Source organism: Engystomops pustulosus, chromosome 5 (genome assembly GCF_040894005.1).
Source record: "Engystomops pustulosus chromosome 5, aEngPut4.maternal, whole genome shotgun sequence".
In the NCBI taxonomy this organism is placed as follows: domain Eukaryota; kingdom Metazoa; phylum Chordata; class Amphibia; order Anura; family Leptodactylidae; genus Engystomops; species Engystomops pustulosus.
In genome coordinates this window covers 76,545,086-76,565,135 of record NC_092415.1, presented here as the reverse complement: position 1 = coordinate 76,565,135, position 20,050 = coordinate 76,545,086, and the positions used below count along the sequence as shown (strand labels likewise).

General features: G+C 41.4%; 1 protein-coding gene across 2 annotated transcripts in view; it reads left to right on the top strand.

Moving 5' to 3' along the window:
* Nucleotides 1–942: 942 nt before the first annotated feature.
* CARMIL1 (capping protein regulator and myosin 1 linker 1) overlaps nt 943–20,050 on the top strand; it is a 186,504-nt gene continuing 167,396 nt past the window's right edge. For both annotated transcript variants that reach the window (XM_072152417.1, XM_072152416.1), the window contains exons 1-2: nt 943–1,224; nt 8,797–8,894. In XM_072152417.1, the coding sequence (XP_072008518.1) occupies nt 1,185–1,224; nt 8,797–8,894 (138 nt within the window). In that variant the 5' untranslated portion in view covers nt 943–1,184. The remainder of the gene's footprint in view (nt 1,225–8,796; nt 8,895–20,050) is intronic.

Sequence of the window (20,050 nt, the reverse complement as noted above, 5' to 3'; positions counted from 1 at the left end):
CCCATTGTGTTTCGGTTGCTTTTTCATTACGTTTGAAACGCATTAAAACAGCTGACGAGAGGTGATTTGCCTAATTACATTACTGTTTACTTTTGTAACATGGTAACAAAAATGCACGCGTTAACGCATTTTTAACATCACATTTACGGTGCGTTTTATAAACGGAAATGCTAATAGTGATGTAATTAGGCAAATCACCTCTCCTCAGCTGTTGTTATGCGTTTCAAACGCAATAAAAACGCACATCAAAATCGGGAGTGGAGTGTAAAAAGTTGGAGGATTAGCACCTTTCCATGATATGTTCTCACCCATTATGATCCACACCTGCTTTTGGTTTTGGAAACTGAAAATGTGACCACACTCCTAGAGTAATATCAAGTAATAAAATGTGTTGCACCGTTTTAATCCCTGATTCCTTGTTCCACATCCCCACAAGGTCCTGGCCTAGTTCTGTCACCCCAGGCTGAGCAGAGCCCAGTCCACACCACATAGGCCTCAGTTCTTGTTGCAGTGAATAGTTGTATGGTATATATGTTTTTGGGTGTTTTGACAGGAAAGTCACTGTAATGCTAAATAACACTGACCAATGTGTGCTGGGGACCATATATATTTCTGGACAATCCCTTTAAGATACCTCGTGCATCATTGCTGGATAGGTAATAATTGGGTTGGTGGTGCAGCTAGTGGTGTTGTGCTGTGGTGCAACCCTCCCTCCCTGGGGCTGTACCTGCAGGGGTGCCATGGGTTATTGCCCCCCGCCTGTGTGTGCCCCCTGTGCCCGGGATGGGGCAGTCAGCTGGAGCCAGGGCAGATGGAGGCGGCCGGGGAGGTGAAAATGCCTGAGAAATGTGAAGCTTGAGGGAAGAGGCAGAGAGCTGCTGTTATCAGCCTCCCCTCCTCCTATCTCCAGTCACACCCCACCCCCTCTCCCCGTCCCTTTAAGCCTCTCCCCGTCCCTTTAAGCCTCTCCCCCTCAGTAGTCAGTGCTAGGGATTTCTCTGCCGGGATACGTTTATTTCCTGTTGGATCGGAGTGACCTGGAGCAGTGGGCATGGAGGGCAGCCGCGGTGGGCATGGGCACTAGCAGTGGCCGCAGCCGGAGTGACAGGAGGAGCAGCACGTTGTTGTTGTGCTGATTTGTGTGGACCTCGCCGCCTGGCACCATCACAGACAAGAGGCTCAACATGACAGAGGAGAGCTCCGAGGTGCCCAAAGAGCTGCAGGGTAAGCGCCATGCCATAACCTCAGCGCTGTGCAGGTGAAAGCGGGGCCCCGGCGCCGCAGGGGTTAAGGGGGTGGGCGGGGCTGCCCGGGAGACCTGAGATGCGGTGACAGCCCTGGGGAGAAGGAGGATGGATGTCAGGGCACAGGATCAGCCCTAATGGGGTGTAGGGGCAGTGAGGAAGCCCCCACACTGTGCACTTATACGAGTGGAGATGACACTACTCATATATACATTAAACTCGCATCACTCTCTGTCACAAATTCTGATATTGCCAGTATAACCCTCCCTATAATCTAACAACCTTTACATAAACTAAAAGTAGAGCTGCACCTTGGCCTGTGGCTCTAGGACCCTGGGATCCCTGTTGCTGGATGTGGCTCTAGGACCCTGGGATCCCTGTTGCTGGATGTGGCTCTAGGACCCTGGGATCCCTGTTGCTGGATGTGGCTCTAGGAGCCTGGGATCCCTGTTGCTGGATGTGGCTCTAGGAGCCTGGGATCCCTGATGCTGGATGTGACTCTAGTATCCTAGGATCCCTATTGCTGAATGTGGCTCTAGGATCCTAGGATCCCTATTGCTGAATGTGGCTCTAGGATCCTAGGATCCCTATTGCTGAATGTGGCTCTAGGACCATGGGATCCCTATTGCTGGACGTGGCTCTTGGACCCTGGGATCCCTGTTGCTGGATGTGACTCTAGGATCCTTGGATCCCTATTGCTAGATGTGGCTCTAGAACCAAGGGATCCCTATTGCTGTATGACTTTGGAATCCCTATTGCTGGATGTGGCTGTATGACCCTGGGATACCTAGAGCTCGGTGTGGCTCTAGGAACCTGGGATCCCTATTGCCGGATGTGGCTCTAGAACCATGGGATCCTTATTTCTGGATGTGGCTCTAGAACCATGGGATCCCTCTCGCTGGATGTGGCTCTAGAACAGTGGGATCTCTATTTCTGGATGTGGCTCTAGGACTATGGGATCCCTATTGCTGAATGTGGCTCTAGGACCATGGGATTCCTAGAGCTCGATGTGGCTCTAGACCCTGTGATCCCTATTGCTGGATATGGCTCTAGGACCTTGGGATCACTATTGCTGAATGTGGCTTCAGGACCCTGGGATCCCTAAAGCTCGATGTGGCTGTATGACCCTGGGATTCAGGGCCGGCTCCAGGTCTTAGTAGGCTCCTGGGCAACAGAGGCTCAGTAGGCCCCTTTGCAGTGAACTCACGTGGCGGCATTTAAAAAAAAATTCTGAAACTAAAAAAGTCTTACCCGATGGATTCTTTGTGTACAGCTTATGTGGACTCCCCCCTCCCCCCAGCAACCCTGGGCCCTGGCACTTGCCGTGTATGCCCAGTGCACGCGCCAACCCTGCTGGGATCCCTATTGCTGAATGTGGCTGTAGATCTGCAGTTGGCACATCGGTTGCTTCCCTTGACAGACAGGATGTTTTCGTAGTGTATAAATCCTAATACCTGGTGATTTTGCGAAAAGAGCCGACGATTCATTGCAAAGTTGCGTAGGCGAGTCCAAACATTTTGGGCGCGTTCACACGTTGCGTTTTGGTTGCGTTTTCATTGCGTTTGAAACGCATATACAACAGCTGATGTGAGGTAATTTGCCTAAATACTTTACCGTTTACGTTTGTAAACGCAATGTTAACGCATGCGTTAACAAAACGCATGTGTTAGCGCTTTGTTAACGCATGCGTTAACATCGCGTTAATGATGCGTTTTGTAAACGGAAACGTTAACAGTGATGTAATTAGGCAAATCGCCCCTCCGCAGCTGTTGTATATGCGTTTCAAACGCAATGAAAACGCAGGTCAAAACGCAACGTGTGAACGCGCCCTCTGGCTTGAGGTATGTATTTCATGTTACCATTGCCTTTATGATGCAATTCATGTTATATCTCTCATGTCTCATGAGAATAGTGAACATGTTTTATTACATTCAGTTCATTGGTGCAGCTGATAAAAACACAGCCCCCCTCGCCATCATCCACATATGCTCACAACCCACTTGTGATGTCACATTAGCTTACATAACAGTTGTAATGTCATGGAGGCTTGCCCGATGCGTGCTGTATGTGGGGCCGCAGAGGCTTGCCAGATGCACGCTGTATGCGGGGTCGCATGAAACTCTTGGACAGATAATGACCATAATGATCGTGTAACAGATAATGACAATGGATAATGACCCCTTTACAGAAACCGCTTTGAGATACCAGATCTAATTTGATGAAAGTGTGTTGCTGGACTTAAAGACCTAGTCATTCTTTAGGCTGGTTGATGGCATCCTACTATTGAATGGGTTTTTAATAGGAAAAAACCTCTATCCTTAGGATGGACCATTAATGTTTGATTGGTGGAGTTACCTTTTCTTTGGTTTTGGGGGGGGGGGGGGGTGCGTCCAGAAAATACTTTTGGCCCTTCAACAAGTACTGTGGCTTGTTTGTAAGGCTATGTTGGTTGTAGCCTGTCATTGGCCTCAGTTGAGTGTGTGCATCTACACTTTCATGCAGTGTTCCCTGCTGGATCCAACATATATTAAGCAGTTAGATGCAAAAAGGAGGCCCTTGTCTTCCAATGTCTGTCTAGGGACACGTTTAAATTTGGGAGCTTTTCTGGTGAACACACTAAACATATGAAAAAGACACAATGTTACTGACCCATCAGTGCTGATAGTATCAGAATATGCAAGGGGCGGCCCCCAAATAGTACCATCTAGTTGGCAAATACTACTTAAAGGGATATTCCGACAAAGACAAGTTTCTTATATGTACTCAGGGTAACATAATTTGATGATATTAACACAAATTTCACAGATACAAGTCCAACCTGTCTCTATCAGTCCCGATAGGAACCCTTATCACCTACTTATCTACAAATCACCCAATGGGCAATTGCTACTTAAAAAAAAAAAGTTATAAGTGAAAATATTTTTATGTGAAAGACTTAATTTTACTATTTGTGTATATGTCTAGTTATGTAATGGGATTCAGTGGACATTCCCTTTTGAAAAAAATATGTTCATAAATCAACATCTCATTGTTAAAACCTGTAAAATTAGGACTGATGATTCAGAGACATGCGTGAAAGGAAAACTACCTACTAAAAAGGTAGATCCGATGGTAGGTTTCTACTATCGACCTCACCCCTTTAATGTATCCAGCGTATAGGATTTTAGTAGAATCTAAGAAAAACATATTTTTTATTTATGCAACTCATCTGCCGCGGCTACTCCACGACCGATGTGGAGCTACTCCACGATGGATGTGGACGATCCCGCCCATTAGCGCGTCCCCACCACACTCTTCATTTCGCCATTTTTATTGTTAAGCTTGCTGATGGACAGCGGCTTCAGGGGCTTGGAGTAGCCACTCTTCCTGATCCACCCCGCATCTACTCCACTCCTAAGTAGCTGCGGATGATGATTTGCATAAATAAAAGATATGGGGGTATGGGGAAGAAAGGTGATTTGAGTGCCTTTGAACGTGGCATGGTTGTTGGTGCCAGAATGGCTGGTCTGAGTATTTCAGAAACTGCTGATCTACTGAGATTTTCACGCACAACCATCTCTAGGGTTTACAGAGAATGGTCCGAAAAAGAAAAAACATCCAGTGAGCGGCAGTTCTGTGGGTGGAAATGCCTTGTTGATGCCAGAGGTCAGAGGAGAAGGGGCAGACTGGTTCGAGCTGATAGAAAGGCAACAGTGACTCAAATCGCCACCCGTTACAACCAAGGTAGGCAGAAGAGGATCTCTGAATGCACAGTACGTCGAACTTTGAGGCAGATGGGCTACAGCAGCAGAAGAGCACACCGGGTGCCACTCCTTTCAGCTAAGAACAGGAAACTGAGGCTACAATTTGCACAAGCCCATCGAAATTGAACAGTAGAAGATTGGAAAAACATTGCATGGTCTGATGAGTCTCGATTTCTGCTGCGAAATTCGGATGGTAGGGTCAGAATTTGGCGTCAACAACATGAAAGCATGGATCCATCCTGCCTTGTATCAACGGTTCAGGCTGGTGGTGGTGGTGTCATGGTGTGGGGAATATTTTCTTGGCACTCTTTGGGCCCCTTGGTACCTATTGAGCATCTTTGCAATGCCACAACCTACCTGAGTATTGTTGCTGACCATGTCCATCCCTTTATGACCACAAACCATCTGATGGCTACTTTCAGCAGGATAATGCGCCATGTCATAAAGCTGGAATCATCTCACACTGGTTTCTTGAACATGACAATGAGTTCACTGTACTCAAATGGCCTCCACAGTCACCAGATCTCAATCCAATAGAGCATCTTGGGATGTGGTGGAACGGGAGATTCACATCATGGATGTGCAGCCGACAAATCTGCGGCAACTGTGTGATGCCATCATGTCAATATGGACCAAAATCTCTGAGGAATGCTTCCAGCACCTTGTTGAATCTATGCCACGAAGAATTGAGGCAGTTCTGAAGGCAAAAGGGTGTCCAACCCGTTACTAGCATGGTGTACCTAATAAAGTGGCCGGTGAGTGTACTTGTGTGTAGGCCTACACCATCAATAAAGCTACACCAAAAAGCAGCACCTTGACCTTTGGTGTATATCATGAATATGACCAACGCACAAGTACATCAACCATAATCCCGTCATGTTTCTGAGCATTACCAGCTAACCCAATCTTCTGTAGGCTTTTCTCATTACAGTTTTCCAGCAATAGAAAAAATAAAAAATCTTGAGACGGGCTTATTAAATATGTCACCACCAAAATGTTATCCTAAATGTGTAAATATGTACAGTACAATGTAAAAGAAAAAATAAGGTGCTAGATTATTATTCTAATTTAGACTTGACTCACTAACAAGGGATAAAGGACATCTTCCTTTTATCTTGCAACAAACACGTTCATGGCACATCGTACTTGGCCCCAAAAGAAATTTTGGTGGTTTTATTTATTATTTTATTTTATTTTGTGCAATTAAATTAAACATTCTTTAAGGCTATGGATACTTTAAAATAACACTTCTGGTTATTGAATTGTATGTTTTATGTGTTATTAATATTATAAATAATCATTTTTTTAAATGAAAAGATGAATAAAAAAGTGTTTTACATTCTGCAGTCACTATGTGTTCTATCCAGCGCGTGCTTCTCGGTTATGTTCAGAATAAAATCCATCAGATGAGCTGCCTTATAGCTTGCTTTGTAGCCCTTTATATCTGTTCTGCTGAAATAAATTGGTAGAAATTGACCTTATAAACTGTTTCCATTATGTTGTGAAGCTGCTCAACACCTTCCCGATCAGGTTTCTTTCATGGTCCAGCGTGGTGGCGCCAACCAGAAAGTCATCTTTGAAGTGAGGTGTTAACTGATTGTATATAGTCATGACAGCGAGGGGTTTAGCACCAAAACCAAGATCTCCCCACCCTAGAACATCCCTTCTGCTGATGACCCTATGTAAATGGACATCACTAAATGGCTCTACAATAGTCTGGTGCTTTATCTCAATCACAGCAGAGGGCACACTATAAAGTTGGGAGAGCTTGACTTCAGTGCTGAGTTTAACCAATTGGTCAATTTGGTCAAATTAGAATAATTTTGAAATGTGCAAGATGTTCCCAAAAAAATTTAAATAAAAAGCTTTTAAAAAGTCAAAATAGAACTAATAATAAAACCAGCCATTGGTGTAAAAATATTTTGCATCAAACAGGGAAATAAAGATATCTAGTAATTTAGTCTACAAAGTGAACCCAGCAAAATGTATTATGTAGAAAGCCAATGTTTTTTCATTCTTTTATGTTCTATATTGTGATTTTCAACCTGTGTGCCGCGACACAAGGTTGAGTGTGCCGCGGGGAAAAGTTGCCCGAACTAGGCTGCCCCGGTGTCGAGCTGCCGCCGCACCCCCGTATTTCTGCCCCATACTTACCTCCAAGCCCCGCGTCGGCGATCCGCCCGTCTTCTGTAGCTCCTGTACCGCGCGGCCCATGTCACGTGACTGACGCGACCTGACGGGTGGCCTTTAGGGCCTTTTAATTAGTAAAGGGTGGCCTTTAGGGCCTTTTAATTAGTAAAGGGGGGGCTCTAGGGCCTTTTAATTAGTAAAGGGGGCCTCTAGGGCCTTTTAATTAGTAAAGGGGGGGCTCTAGGGCCTTTTAATTAGTAAAGGGGGGGCTCTAGGGCCTTTTCATTAGTAAAGGGGGGCTCTAGGGCCTTTTAATTAGTAAAGGGGGGGCTCTAGGGCCTTTTAACTAGTAAAGAGAGGCCGCTACGGGCTCTTAATTTGTAAAGGGAGGCCGCTACGGGCTCATAATTTGTAATGGGAGACCGCTAGGGTCTTTTTATTAGTAAAGGGAGGCTGCTAGGGCCTTTTTATTAGTAAAGGGAGGCAGCTAGGGGCTTTTTATTAGTAAAGGGAGGCAGCTAGGGGCTTTTTATTAGTAAAGGGAGGCAGCTAGGGCCTTTTTATTAGTAAAGGGAGGCAGCTAGGGCCTTTTTATTAGTAAAGGGAGGCAGCTAGGGCCTTTTTATTAGTAAAGGGAGGCAGCTAGGGCCTTTTTATTAGTAAAGGGAGGCAGCTAGGGCCTTTTTATTAGTAAAGGGAGGCAGCTAGGGCTTTTTTATTAGTAAAGGGAGGCAGCTAGGGCCTTTTTATTAGTAAAGGGAGGCAGCTAGGGCCTTTTTATTAGTAAAGGGAGGCCGCCAGGGGCTTTTTATTAGTAAAGGGAGGCAGCTAGGGCCTTTTTATTAGTAAAGGGAGGCTGCCAGGGGCTTTTTATTAGTAAAGGGAGGGCGCCAGGGGCTTTTTATTAGTAAAGGGAGGCAGCTAGGGCCTTTTTATTAGTAAAGGGAGGCCGCCAGGGGCTTTTTATTAGTAAAGGGAGGCCGCCAGGGGTTTTTTATTAGTAAAGGGAGGCAGCTAGGGGCTTTTTATTAGTAAAGGGAGGCAGCTAGGGGCTTTTTATTAGTAAAGGGAGGCATCTAGGGGCTTTTTATTAGTAAAGGGAGGCAGCTAGGGGCTTTTTATTAGTAAAGGGAGGCCGCCAGGGGCTTTTTATTAGTAAAGGGAGGCAGCTAGGGCCTTTTTATTAGTAAAGGGAGGCCTTTTATGACTGTTTTAGTGTCATTTTGTGCTATTTTGGTTGGTGGTGTGCCCCAGGATTTTCTAAGTATAAAAAGTGTGCCGCGGCTCAAAAAAGGTTGAAAATCACTGTTCTATAATGTTTTAATGTGTTATTAAAATATACAAATGATCCTGCAAAATATAAGCTACATTAGCTCTTTGCATGAGACGTGGAAAAATGAAAACAGTGGCTTGGTCATTAAGTCGCCAAACAGGCTTGTCAACAACTTCAAATCATTTTACTAAATGAAATGTATTAACAATTTTCTTGCCCTTGTGCCAGACAGTTTGCATTGATGTGTAGACACATGGGTGTCCATGGCCGTTATATGTTCTTATTAAGTATAATACCTATGTGAGCTAGTTGTTTTTTCTATAGGTATAAAAGACCAGTTACATTTTACCTATAGTATTCTGAAAAAGTAATATTTGCATGTTCTTATCTTCAATTCTAATTTTAGAAAGCATCCGGGATGTTATTGGGAGAAAAATTAAGATTGCCGTGAGGAAGAAGGTGAAACTTGAGATCAAGGGCGATAAAGTTGAAAACAAAGTCTTGGTATGTAAGAAGAATTTTGTAGCTATTGGCAATGTTTTACACAATTTTTTTTCCCCAAATACCCAGTGACTGGTTTGGGTGTAGGGGATAAGGTTTTCAATTTATTCCAGGAGAGCCTCATACTGTAGTTACAGGCGAAGCTTCACCTTTAGATAATGGGACAGGTAACTAGTAGTGTCTAAAAGATAGACAGTGCCAACTTAAAGGGTTAGTCCCATGGAAGTAACTTGCTGCAATCCACATGGAGAACAGGGTGTGAAAGTCCCTTTGTGTGTGGAGGGCTGGGGCACCTGTATGAAAGTGTATCTTTTATGGAAAAAAACACTTTAAAGTGTCCAAGATTTATCATGCAGTAGTAGACACTGTGATATTTATCTTGTATTTTTAGACTGTCTCACTTTCCATTTATGCCAAATTAATAGCAAAATATCAACACATTGGTCCACATTTAGAAACTGGTGCAAATTATTTTGTCTGACTTTGCACTAAAAAAACTGCTTGCACATGTATTTATGAAGTGTTTGTGCCAGTATCGTGGCAGGAATGCACAATGTTACCTTAATTGGCAAAGTCTCCGTAAGGCGAGCTCTTACACCCTGACCCCAATTCTTATGAATAAACATTTTCTCCATTAATCTCGTACGAGAACTACATACAAAGGCAGTGAACATAGAGGGAGCTTCTGGTGTGGATATGGTGTATATGTATGGTATATAGTATGTTATGGTTGTTAAAAAAATGTATTTCCTATTGAACTGTGAAAGGCTTACAACAACTTGTATGGTTTCCATATACTGTATGTTGTCTGTGGTGGCAAATGCCAGCATGATAAGCCAGCAACAGCTTTTATCCCTATCCCGCACACTATTGATTTCTAAAGGACTACTGTCGTGGGACTACTACTTGGCCCAATCAGAGAGGGGCCCAGACATGCTGGTTGGCTTCTGCAAACTCTATATGGGTCCAGAAGAAACAGATCGAAGCCAGGACAATGGGACAGATCCAAATACCTAGGACAGTTGTGAAATATGATGATACCCCTTTAAAAATAGATCCAAGGGCAACACCAGGCTTCATTGACAGATGTTTCTGAGTTCCCTTGAGTATCGCATTTTATAATATCGCAGCGTATTATATATATTTTTTTTAACTCAAATCTTTTTTTATAGATTTTTTTTAAACACTTTTTACAGAAACACAGTTCGCCATCCCTCTCTCCCTTCCTCACAGACAAACCGTACCACAATCATTATAGGTTACATGGATGTATAGCTGCATCATGTTTACACAAATGGATGCAAAAAATAGTGTTTAACAATCAATGCAAAATAAGTGCATTATATAAAGGCCGAGAAGGGATGGCGTCTGAGATGTATAGATGGAAGTCCAGGCAAGTCTAGCCAAGGACCCCATATCTGTTAAAATTTTGCATTTGCTCTTCATTTACAAAAAAACTTTTTTTTTTCTAACCATATAATGTTATTCGGTTTATTGGAGTACGCCTCCAGTCCTGGTGCAACAGGGCGAAGCCAATACATAGCAATGAGTTTCCTAGCCTGTTATAGCATTCTACTAATTCCAATAGTTACCCCATCTTCCCAATTATCCTGGCCTAGCAGACCTAAGAGACAGACCACCGGGGTTGCCGTCAGAGTCACTCCATATACTTTAGTGATATCTTGGTAAGCTTTTACTACTACCTCCGCGATCCTCTTTAATCCAATCACTACCTTCTTCACTTCCTTTTTTTTCCCCTTTGTTTATTCATTTCTCGCTCTTTCTTTATTGTTCCTGTTTTTAGGATGCCTTTACTAATGGAAGCAGGCTGATACTTTGCCTTATTTTAAGTGCGAACCTTATTGTTATTTGCACGTTACTGTGACTACTCTCGTATACTCATTTTATGCACTGTTTCTCTGCCTCACCATGCCCGCCTACAAAGGCTTTTACATTGATGTTCTACTTTGCTGTATTCACATTTATAACACTTACTGTTTCAAATTACCGTATATACCCGATTTTAAGCTGAGGTACCTAATTTTGCAACAAAATCTGGGAAAACTAACTGACTCAAGCATAAGCCTAGGGTGGAAAATGTAGCAAATACTCTTTTTAAAGGGGTTTTCCCACCAAAGAAAATTCTTAAATCTCAATCCCCTAGTGATGTTTACACAATAAAGATCATTTTAATCCCGTACTTTACAATTTTATCTAGTTTAATGCTGTTTTAGCTCCTATCATTCCCCCGGCTGGTAACTGAAAATTTCCAGGGTGTGGGAGGGAACTCTCTAAGCAGAGACTTTATGATCCCTCTAGTTTGTGGGGTGACATTATCAGGGTACAAGGTGTATATGCACTTTCATCTGGCTTCTGACATTGTACTACCACACTGACACATAGAAAGAGAGATGTGACAGATCAGAGATGAGATACCTATTACACAGAGGCTGACAGACTTTTACACTGTCACCACTGCTATATCTCTGTTCTCACAGACATGTCCAGTTTGTGCATGCGAGCAGAGCGCATAGCTGGAAACTGGAAGGTGCTGGGAGAAGACAAGCCGGGGGAGGAGACAATGCTTTATATGTCCTATATTCTAGGTCGGAACTACTCTGAATCCATGTCAGAAAGCTCAACAGAAGATTTTCAATTAACATCATAGTCATGATCGTGTTGGGATTATGACTAAAGCCTGAAGGGGTGTAACTTGTCGATCCTTATCCACATTGGAAGTTGTTGAGTGGAGCGCTGGTTTGCTTTTGGATTGCTAAACAGTAGATTTTGACCCCATATTTGTGAATAAGCAAGAAGAAATGAGTCTCGATCTTCCAAGAGTTCGATCTTTAGGTCTCCCAACTGGTCTCCCAATACTTTTCATGTTCCACTGCGACAGGCCTCTTTGTGCAGGGCTTAAAAAAGGGCAAGTGCAATGTGATGTCACCTTTGTGCCTGCTTGCTTCAGCGTCACGCGCACAGGTTTGGTAATGAAGGGGACTGCTGCAGGGAAACACTGATTATTTATTTATTTATTTTATCCTTTGGATTTATATCGGTGATCTACAACTGTTTGGTCGTGGTCTGGTAGTTGAGGACCGTTGCTTGAACGGATAGATTAAAATAAAACATGCTAGAAGGTTCTCGAAAGTTCAGGTGTTTTGATGTTTTATTTGATACATATTCAGGGTATGTTTTTTCATGTTTCTGGCTGTTTTCCAATTTACACATTATAATATTCTGTGATTAAATCCTCATTTAATTGTTTGAAGAAGAAGGAAATGTGGGATCCAGCTAGGTGTGCTAATTGTACTGTAGTCAAAAGACTTTGCTTTAATCTAATGATTGCTCCATTTATCTCAATGGTGTAATCCATTTCTGGCTCTGCATTGAGTGATTAACAATTTATGTCATCACAATTGCAGATAGATCTGTAAGTTTGCCAACCAGTTGATATAGCCATTTTGGACAATAGGGCTTAACATGCTGCCCACCAAAGGTTATCATCGGTTTTATGTCAAGGAGAATATCTGAGGATATCTGTAACGCCCTGCATTGTGATAACTATAGCATGCTGCTGCTGATAATAAAACATGAAAAAATACATTTTTCCAGATTTATTAAAGATGGACTGTGTATATAAAAGATAAGAAAATCACTGTAAAGTCAGGTTATACTGAAATTTTCACAGCAGACTTACTCTTTTCAGTGCATATGATGCAGTGCACTACAAATAACACATTTGCAAATAAAACTTATGCCATGGATTCTGCTCCTAATTCTAATTGATTTATTTTATCTTGTCTTAATGGGTATAGTGTTCACTTTGAAAGTTGTTTTGCTGAAAAACCCTAACTTGGCTTATACTTGAGTCAAAAAACAAAAAAGTGTACTCTCCTCCCGATGCCCCCCGGCAGGTCCTCTTCCATGCATCGCGGCCCCGGCATCGACTCCATGTCCCCGCGTGGTCCGTTGCAGGAATCCTGATGCCAGCAACACGCAAATATTCTACTAGGTGTGCCGGCATTGACGCACACTATGATGTCGCAGAGCCAATGCCGGGGCCACAATGGATAGAAGAGGACCTGCTGGGGGGCATCGTAAGGAGATTACACTTTTTTTTTCTCCTACAGACATTATATTGGGGACAGGGGCTGGGAAGCTATATCCCACAAGGGGGCTGGCAGGCTATAGACTATGAGCGGGCTGGCATTCTATATACTACAAGGGGGCTGTGACCAATGCATTTCCCACCCTAGGCTTATACTCAAGTCAATAGGTTTTTCCAGTTTTTTGTGTTAAAATTAGGGGTCTCAGTTTATACAGAGATAAGACCTTGATTAGATAGCTTGTCTCCTTTTGACATCCTCTCTTCAGCTGGAATAGGATTTTTTCTTTCATTTTATTAGGTAAAACTTATACAACACATTTTTCAATACAGGCGGTCCCCTACTTAAGAACACTTGACTTACATACGACCCCTAGTTACAAACGGAACTCTGGATATTGGAAATTTATTGTACTTTAGTCCTAGGCTACAATAAACAGCTGTAACAGTTATCACAGGTGTCTGTAATGAAGCTTTAGTGTTAATCCTGGTTCTTATGACAACCCAACATTTTTTAAATCTAATTGTCAGAGACCAAAAAAAGTTCTGGCTGGGATTACAATGATAAAATATACAGTTCCGACTTACATACAAATTCAATTTAAGAACAATCCTACAGACCCTATCTTGTATGTAACCCGGGGACTTCCTGTACTGTATGCAAACAATGCAACAATGAAGAAGCCATTAATTAAAATCTTTTAAAAGGGTTGTCTGGGATTTAAAAACTTTTTATATGTGGCTTTGGGGGTAAGAATATAATAAAGCTTGATACTCTCCTCCTCTGGTGTTCTCGCTTAGCTGTGACACCGCTGCCGGCCTCTCTGAATACAGAGGCTAGAAGTGACATAATGTCAACAGCAGGAGATTTGGCTGCACTAGGCATGCGGCTGTCAATGGTAAGTCACCGCCAGCCTCTCTTAGGTGCTGGCCTGCACCTCATCAAAACAGAAGTGCTGAGGGAAGAGAGTATCGGCTCTAAATAATTTTCGTACAACCACCTTCCTTGGAGATTATTTAATCTCGGACAGATAATTCCCTTTCTACTTTAATTACGGTTTTATTTGTTTTAATAAATGTCTTAGCCATGAGAGTCCTTAGCAACACCATGAAGACCTTCAAATAACAGTACTGTGCAAGACCACTGAATGACTCCATGCCACAACAACGCAAAAAGGGTAAATGAGTGAGAAGAAAAGAAAGGAGGAGAAACGGGAAATCTGTATGTGTCAAATTCTTGCAAGAGACCTGTTTTATGGACTTGAAAAGCATTGCTCCAAGGGAAGTCCCTTAGTAAATGTGCCACATTGCGCCTATAGCTGCTTTCCAGTCCAACATGTCTGTGGGACTAATATATATGAGGATTGTTGTGGCACCTATTTTTACCAGACGGGGCCACCTCTTTCAACAAGGATTTGTCTTCTGTCTGTTCCTGTAGTCAAGGGATGAGGCCAAAACATTTTGAGCAATTTAATAGGGGTTCTGATAGGTTGGACAACGTTTTTAGGGTTACAGGTTTTTTGGGTATTGTTTTTATCTAAACCAGTTAATGTTAATGCACATTTGGTTAGTAGTTGTTGTAATTTATGATGTTGAGAGTGATTGCCATTTTTGTCTTTGTCTAATAAAGTATTCACTCATGAAAGTCCTTGGACAGAACAGATTAATTGGTTTGTAATTATTTACTTTATATAGTTACAGGTAGAACTTCTTGCAGGTAGAATATTCCTTTTGAACAGACAAAGAAAAACTCCTAATCCAGCTCTTGGTCGAATAAGCTATTTTTTTATTTGGCAGTTATTGAAGCATTAAAAGCAAAGAATCCCATGTAAAGTCAATGCGTTTCAAGCACTAGGTGTGTTCTTATTCATGGCTGTCAGTGAATGCGGGCTCGTGAAATAAATACACTTATGTCCCACTGACGTCAAAGGATAATACAGAACATACAAAATTATTAAATATACATGAAATTAACAATATACAAAGGTTAATGAGTATCTGCAAACTTCTTCCATGAGAAACAAATGGTAATTGGCATAGTAACATTCGAGGCCTGCTGTATAGGTCACATAATGCTGATACAATGCACTTGATCGGTCTCGGACCTTTGCTGGGTGCAGAAGACTAACGGCAATGATGTCATCCCTTGATACTCCACGGGCCCACCCCGCTGACAATGGAAACCTCCCACTTGGGAGAGAAGGTAACAGTTTGCTTCTTAGAATATCCTTAGATGGGATCATGCTAATTTGCATGAAAACAAACACAAAAAATATAAGTATGAGTTAAAAACAAAAGTACAGCATGCAAATATATAAGACAAGATGGAACACTTGTTATAGATGTTACTTTAATTAATAATTTTGCATGAATTTGTAATTCATGCCTAGAGGGTGACTGCTATTGAGCACAAATTGCCAAAAGGCTTCCCTATTCTTCAATATTACCACCTTTTTTGGTTTCAAAACCTTTTCAATAGTGAAAGGTTGCAATGCATTTGTTGCCACCATGTACTGCAACAAAATATTTGGATACACCTGATAATTTTTTTTCTTCAGGGTTCCAAAAACCATGTTTTAAATTTTCTTCCAGTTTGTCCAACATACTGTAATGAACAGTCTGTACATAAAATAATATAAATTATATACAGTATTACAGTTCAGAAAACTGACTTTTTAACCTTTTGTATATTGTTAATTTCATGTATATTTAATCATTTAGTATGTTCTGTATTATCCGCTGCAGTTGTCAAATAAAGTTATTGTTTATTCGACCGAGAGCTGGATCAGGAACAGGTACATGTTTTAGCAACAGGAACATAAAGGGTGAGTTAGTATTTTGAACTTTTTCTTACAATATTCCTTTTACCTCTGACTCCCGTCACTTTCACACATGTTTTTGCGGACATGTTCTGTAGATTTGTTCATAAGTTGAATTTTTATGTCGGAACTATATACTTTATAATTGTAGCTCCAGACAAAATTTTTTTGGTCTCTGTGACAATTGGATTTTAAACATGTTGGATTATCATAAGAACCAGGATTAACAATAAAGCTTAATTGTAGACACCTGTGATACCTGTTATAGCTGTTTATTGTAGCCTAAGGCAAAGCTACATTGAATTACCAACATCCAGAGGTCCGTTTGTAACTAGGGGTCGTATGTAAGTCAGGTGTTCTTAAGTAGGGGACCGCCTGTATTTGGAGATAACTTGGGTCTCCATGTTGTGTAATGGATTCATTCTCACTGTTGGTTTTTTCTAGTGTTGTGTTTGTGTGGTAGTTATCTTGGTTCTTGTTCTATTTTTAGCTCATTTTGCATCTAGTGCCTTCTCATTGAAGTCTATGGGTCTCACTTTTTTGCAGATTGCATACAGGTTTTGCAGACCATTTTTGTTGCTTCGGTAAGACGTGTGCAGAAAAATCATCATATGACCAAGTCTACATCACTATCAACATTCTAGTAACTTTTGTTAAAGTTAATCAGATCTAGGCGTTGATCATTAAAAGTGGGCAGTGCTAGTAACTAAATGAAAAGATCCGGTTACCATAAGTCTGGAAATTAGATGGCCACGTGATACTAATGTTTCTTGCTGAGCCAAATACATCCCACTGAGAACCAGACCTCTTTATAATATTAATATTTTATTGACCCCCATTAGTTGAATCCATTTACATCATTTAATTTTAAAGCACATTTTTCTGTATACATAGCCCTCTCAATTTATTCTCATTACTTAGTATATGTGACACTTCATTGTTTCACTCTATTTAGGAAACTGGGCAAAGTATTGTTTTGTTTTGAACTGCGCTACTTAAATGACAGTATACCATGTTGATCAGTTTATTAATTGATCATTTTGTTTGGAAGTCCTTTCTACAGACTGTTGCACATCTCCATAATGAGTCTTCAGAAAATACTAGAGGAATACACCTCCTGCAGTTAGAAATTGATCCCTCAAGTATTTGACCTCCCAAAGACGCAACTCCAGCACAGAAAAGCGTTGCCTTTACATCACTTTAGTAAATAAAACCCTTTTATCCTTTTATTATTATACCTACTATGAAAGCGCACCTGAAATTTTTTTTTTTCCCTCCCACAGCCGATTTTCCATTTGGTTGCCTGTTAAACGCTGAAAACCACGGAAGCTGCATTTTGTTATACACCAGTGAACTTCACATCTCCCCTGCTCATGCTGTGGGATGTGGTGCTGTATTGCAACCATTAAATCGCCTGTCAAAACATTTCCTGATCATATACCCTCGTTATAAGGCCTTTAAACGGTTCAGGACCGGGCCCTTTCCTGTTTTTTTTTTCATTTCCATTTTTCACTACCCATCTTCAAAAATCTATAACTTTTTAATTTTACATGTAAATAGCTGTGTGATGGCTTGTTTTCTGCATAACAAATTGCACTTCATAGTGGTGGCATTGAATATTCCTTGCCGTGTACTGGGAAGCGGGAAAAAAATTCCAAATGCAGTGAAAATGGTGAAAAAACGCATTTGCGCGTTTTCTTGTGGGCTTGGATTTTACGGCTTTCACTTCACGCCCCAAATGACATGTCTACTTTATTCTTTGGGTCAATTTGATTACGCAGATACCAAATATGTATAGGTTTTATAATGTTTTCATATATTTACAAAAATTAAAACCTCCTTGATTTTGCCGTCTTCTTGCGCTATTAGCTTTTTCATACTTCGTTGTACGGAGCTGTGGGTGGTGTAATTTTTTGCGACTTTTGATTATGTTTTCAATGGTGTTATTTTTAGGACTTTCCAACTTTTGGACACTTTTTATAAATTTTTTTTTTTTTAAATGGCAAAAAAGTGCCATTTTTGACATTGGGCGCGATTTTCCTTTACGGGGTTAAACGCAGTGAAAACCCGTTAATATATTTTGATTGGGTATTTTCGGACGCGGCAATACCTAATGTGTTTATGATTTTTACTGTTTATTTATATTTATGTCAGTTCTAGGGAAAGGGGGGTATTTAGACTTTTTAGGTTTTTTATTATCATTTTTTTTTTTAACTTTTTTACTATTTTTTAGACTACCTAGGGTACTTTAACCCTAGGTTGTCTGATCGATCCTACCATATACTGCCATACTACAGTATGAGTTAACCTGAAGTAGCCTGGGGTCTTCGGAACATCTTTTTGAAGCCGTCAGCAGCTTTGCCGGCGGCGATCAGCAAGAAAAAAACATGGGTGTTACTGGCAATATGAAGCAAAGACTTACCGGCTATGGAGAGTGCTCAGCCCGTGAGCCCTCTCCATGCACCGGGACCCGACCGCCGCCGTGAATACACGGCGGGCGGTTGTGAATCTGTTAAGGGAACTTTATCAGGAAGGTCCCTTTTACATGGCATGTTGATTTCCAAAATGCCTTTATTGTGCATCTAATTCCATGCTTTTTAACTGTTTCTTTAACATTACCTAGCTACCTGCTAGCAGTATGTTGTGAGTCCTGGGTGGGGTAGTTTAAATTGTTTGCGGCGGTGAGCTGAGGTAAGCAGGGGGAGGGGACAGGGGAGAGGTGTTTGAGTGAGGAGCAGGAGGCCGCACTGTCTTGTGCCATCTGAACTGCCACCTACCCTCCCTCCCCGGCACTCTCCACACACTGCTGGCAGGGAGCCAGGTAGTGTTAAGGAACTTTTAAAAAGCATTGGAATTAATCAGATGCACGACAAAGGTATTTTAGAAATCAACATCCTAGAGGCTATTGGAACCTGTCAGCATGTAAAAATGACGATCCTGATAACCGGTTCCCTTTAAGGCAAATGTTGCAAAAATGCACAAAAGGCAAGAAAAGCATACCATTACTAAAAGAAGCATGTGTTTGCCTTTGGCTAAGAATGTGTTACTGTTTTCAAATCATATTGTATGCTTGGAGAGAATAGAATTGAATACATTACATATTATTTGATTCTACATAAAAATCTAATTGATGTAATTATGCCAAACATATTGTTCTTCTAATAGAACTATTCTTATAAACTATATTCCAATGTCCTCTGACTCTGGACTGAAGGCTATTAAGAAAATGATGTGTGTCTGAACTGACATTGTTATAGTAGTGGGGAAGGACGTTCTCTATATGATCCATTTTCTTACAATTCTCTTGTGTGGGCTGTAATATTTATTATTATGTATTACCTGATTTTAAGATAATGTATACTTTTATATTATACACTTTATAAGGAAGCCATGGTGCCCAAAAATTCTTGAGCGAAGTTTAAAATGAGCCTTTGATTTCCATAAGAGAGTATAGTGAGCATAATTTATACCATACAATGGAGGCGAGCTGTCCTCTATACACCCTCTTGGTAGTACTATACCTGCAATTCTACTATACTAGAGGAATTCCTTTTCAATGTAGTCCTGCCCTATAGAGAGGGACACCACGATTCCAACACATGCCTAAATTTTCATCAGATTTTGCCCAATTAAACTTTTATCATGAGATATTGCACATGTTTATTGATAAAACAAACCCCTCTATAGTCCTGTGAAAAAAGCAGAGAAGTGGCATATTTTACCTGAGATTAGTTAAATTTAGAGGGTGTGGGGGGAGCCTCACTTCAGCCACTGTCTTCAGTTCTAGAATACCTAAAAGTATGCTTTTGGCATCATTTTAAAGTTTAAAACCTTTCAGATTGCTTCTAGGTACTATATAATAGAAGATCGGGGCATCTGAGGTGACGTTCCCCCTGTATCAGACTTGTGTTCTGTGATATACTGCAGATAAAAATCTAATACCCACCTAAACTATACTACTCATTGGGGAAGAAATACTATGCCTTTGCCAGCAAAGGAATATATAAAGTATCATCACAGCCTGTCTTTTGGCTTTTCTGTCCCGTACACCACTTTTTATTATATTTATAGCTCAAACCAGCCCTAGTCTAAACTGGCAGAGATCCATTCTGTGCCACTGGGATCTGGGGGTCAGGGGGGATACAAAGACTGGCCAGTCTTATTAAATTCCCCCCATTGTATAGCAGGTGGTAAAGGTACTGCAGATTGGATTTTACATGCCACACATCATT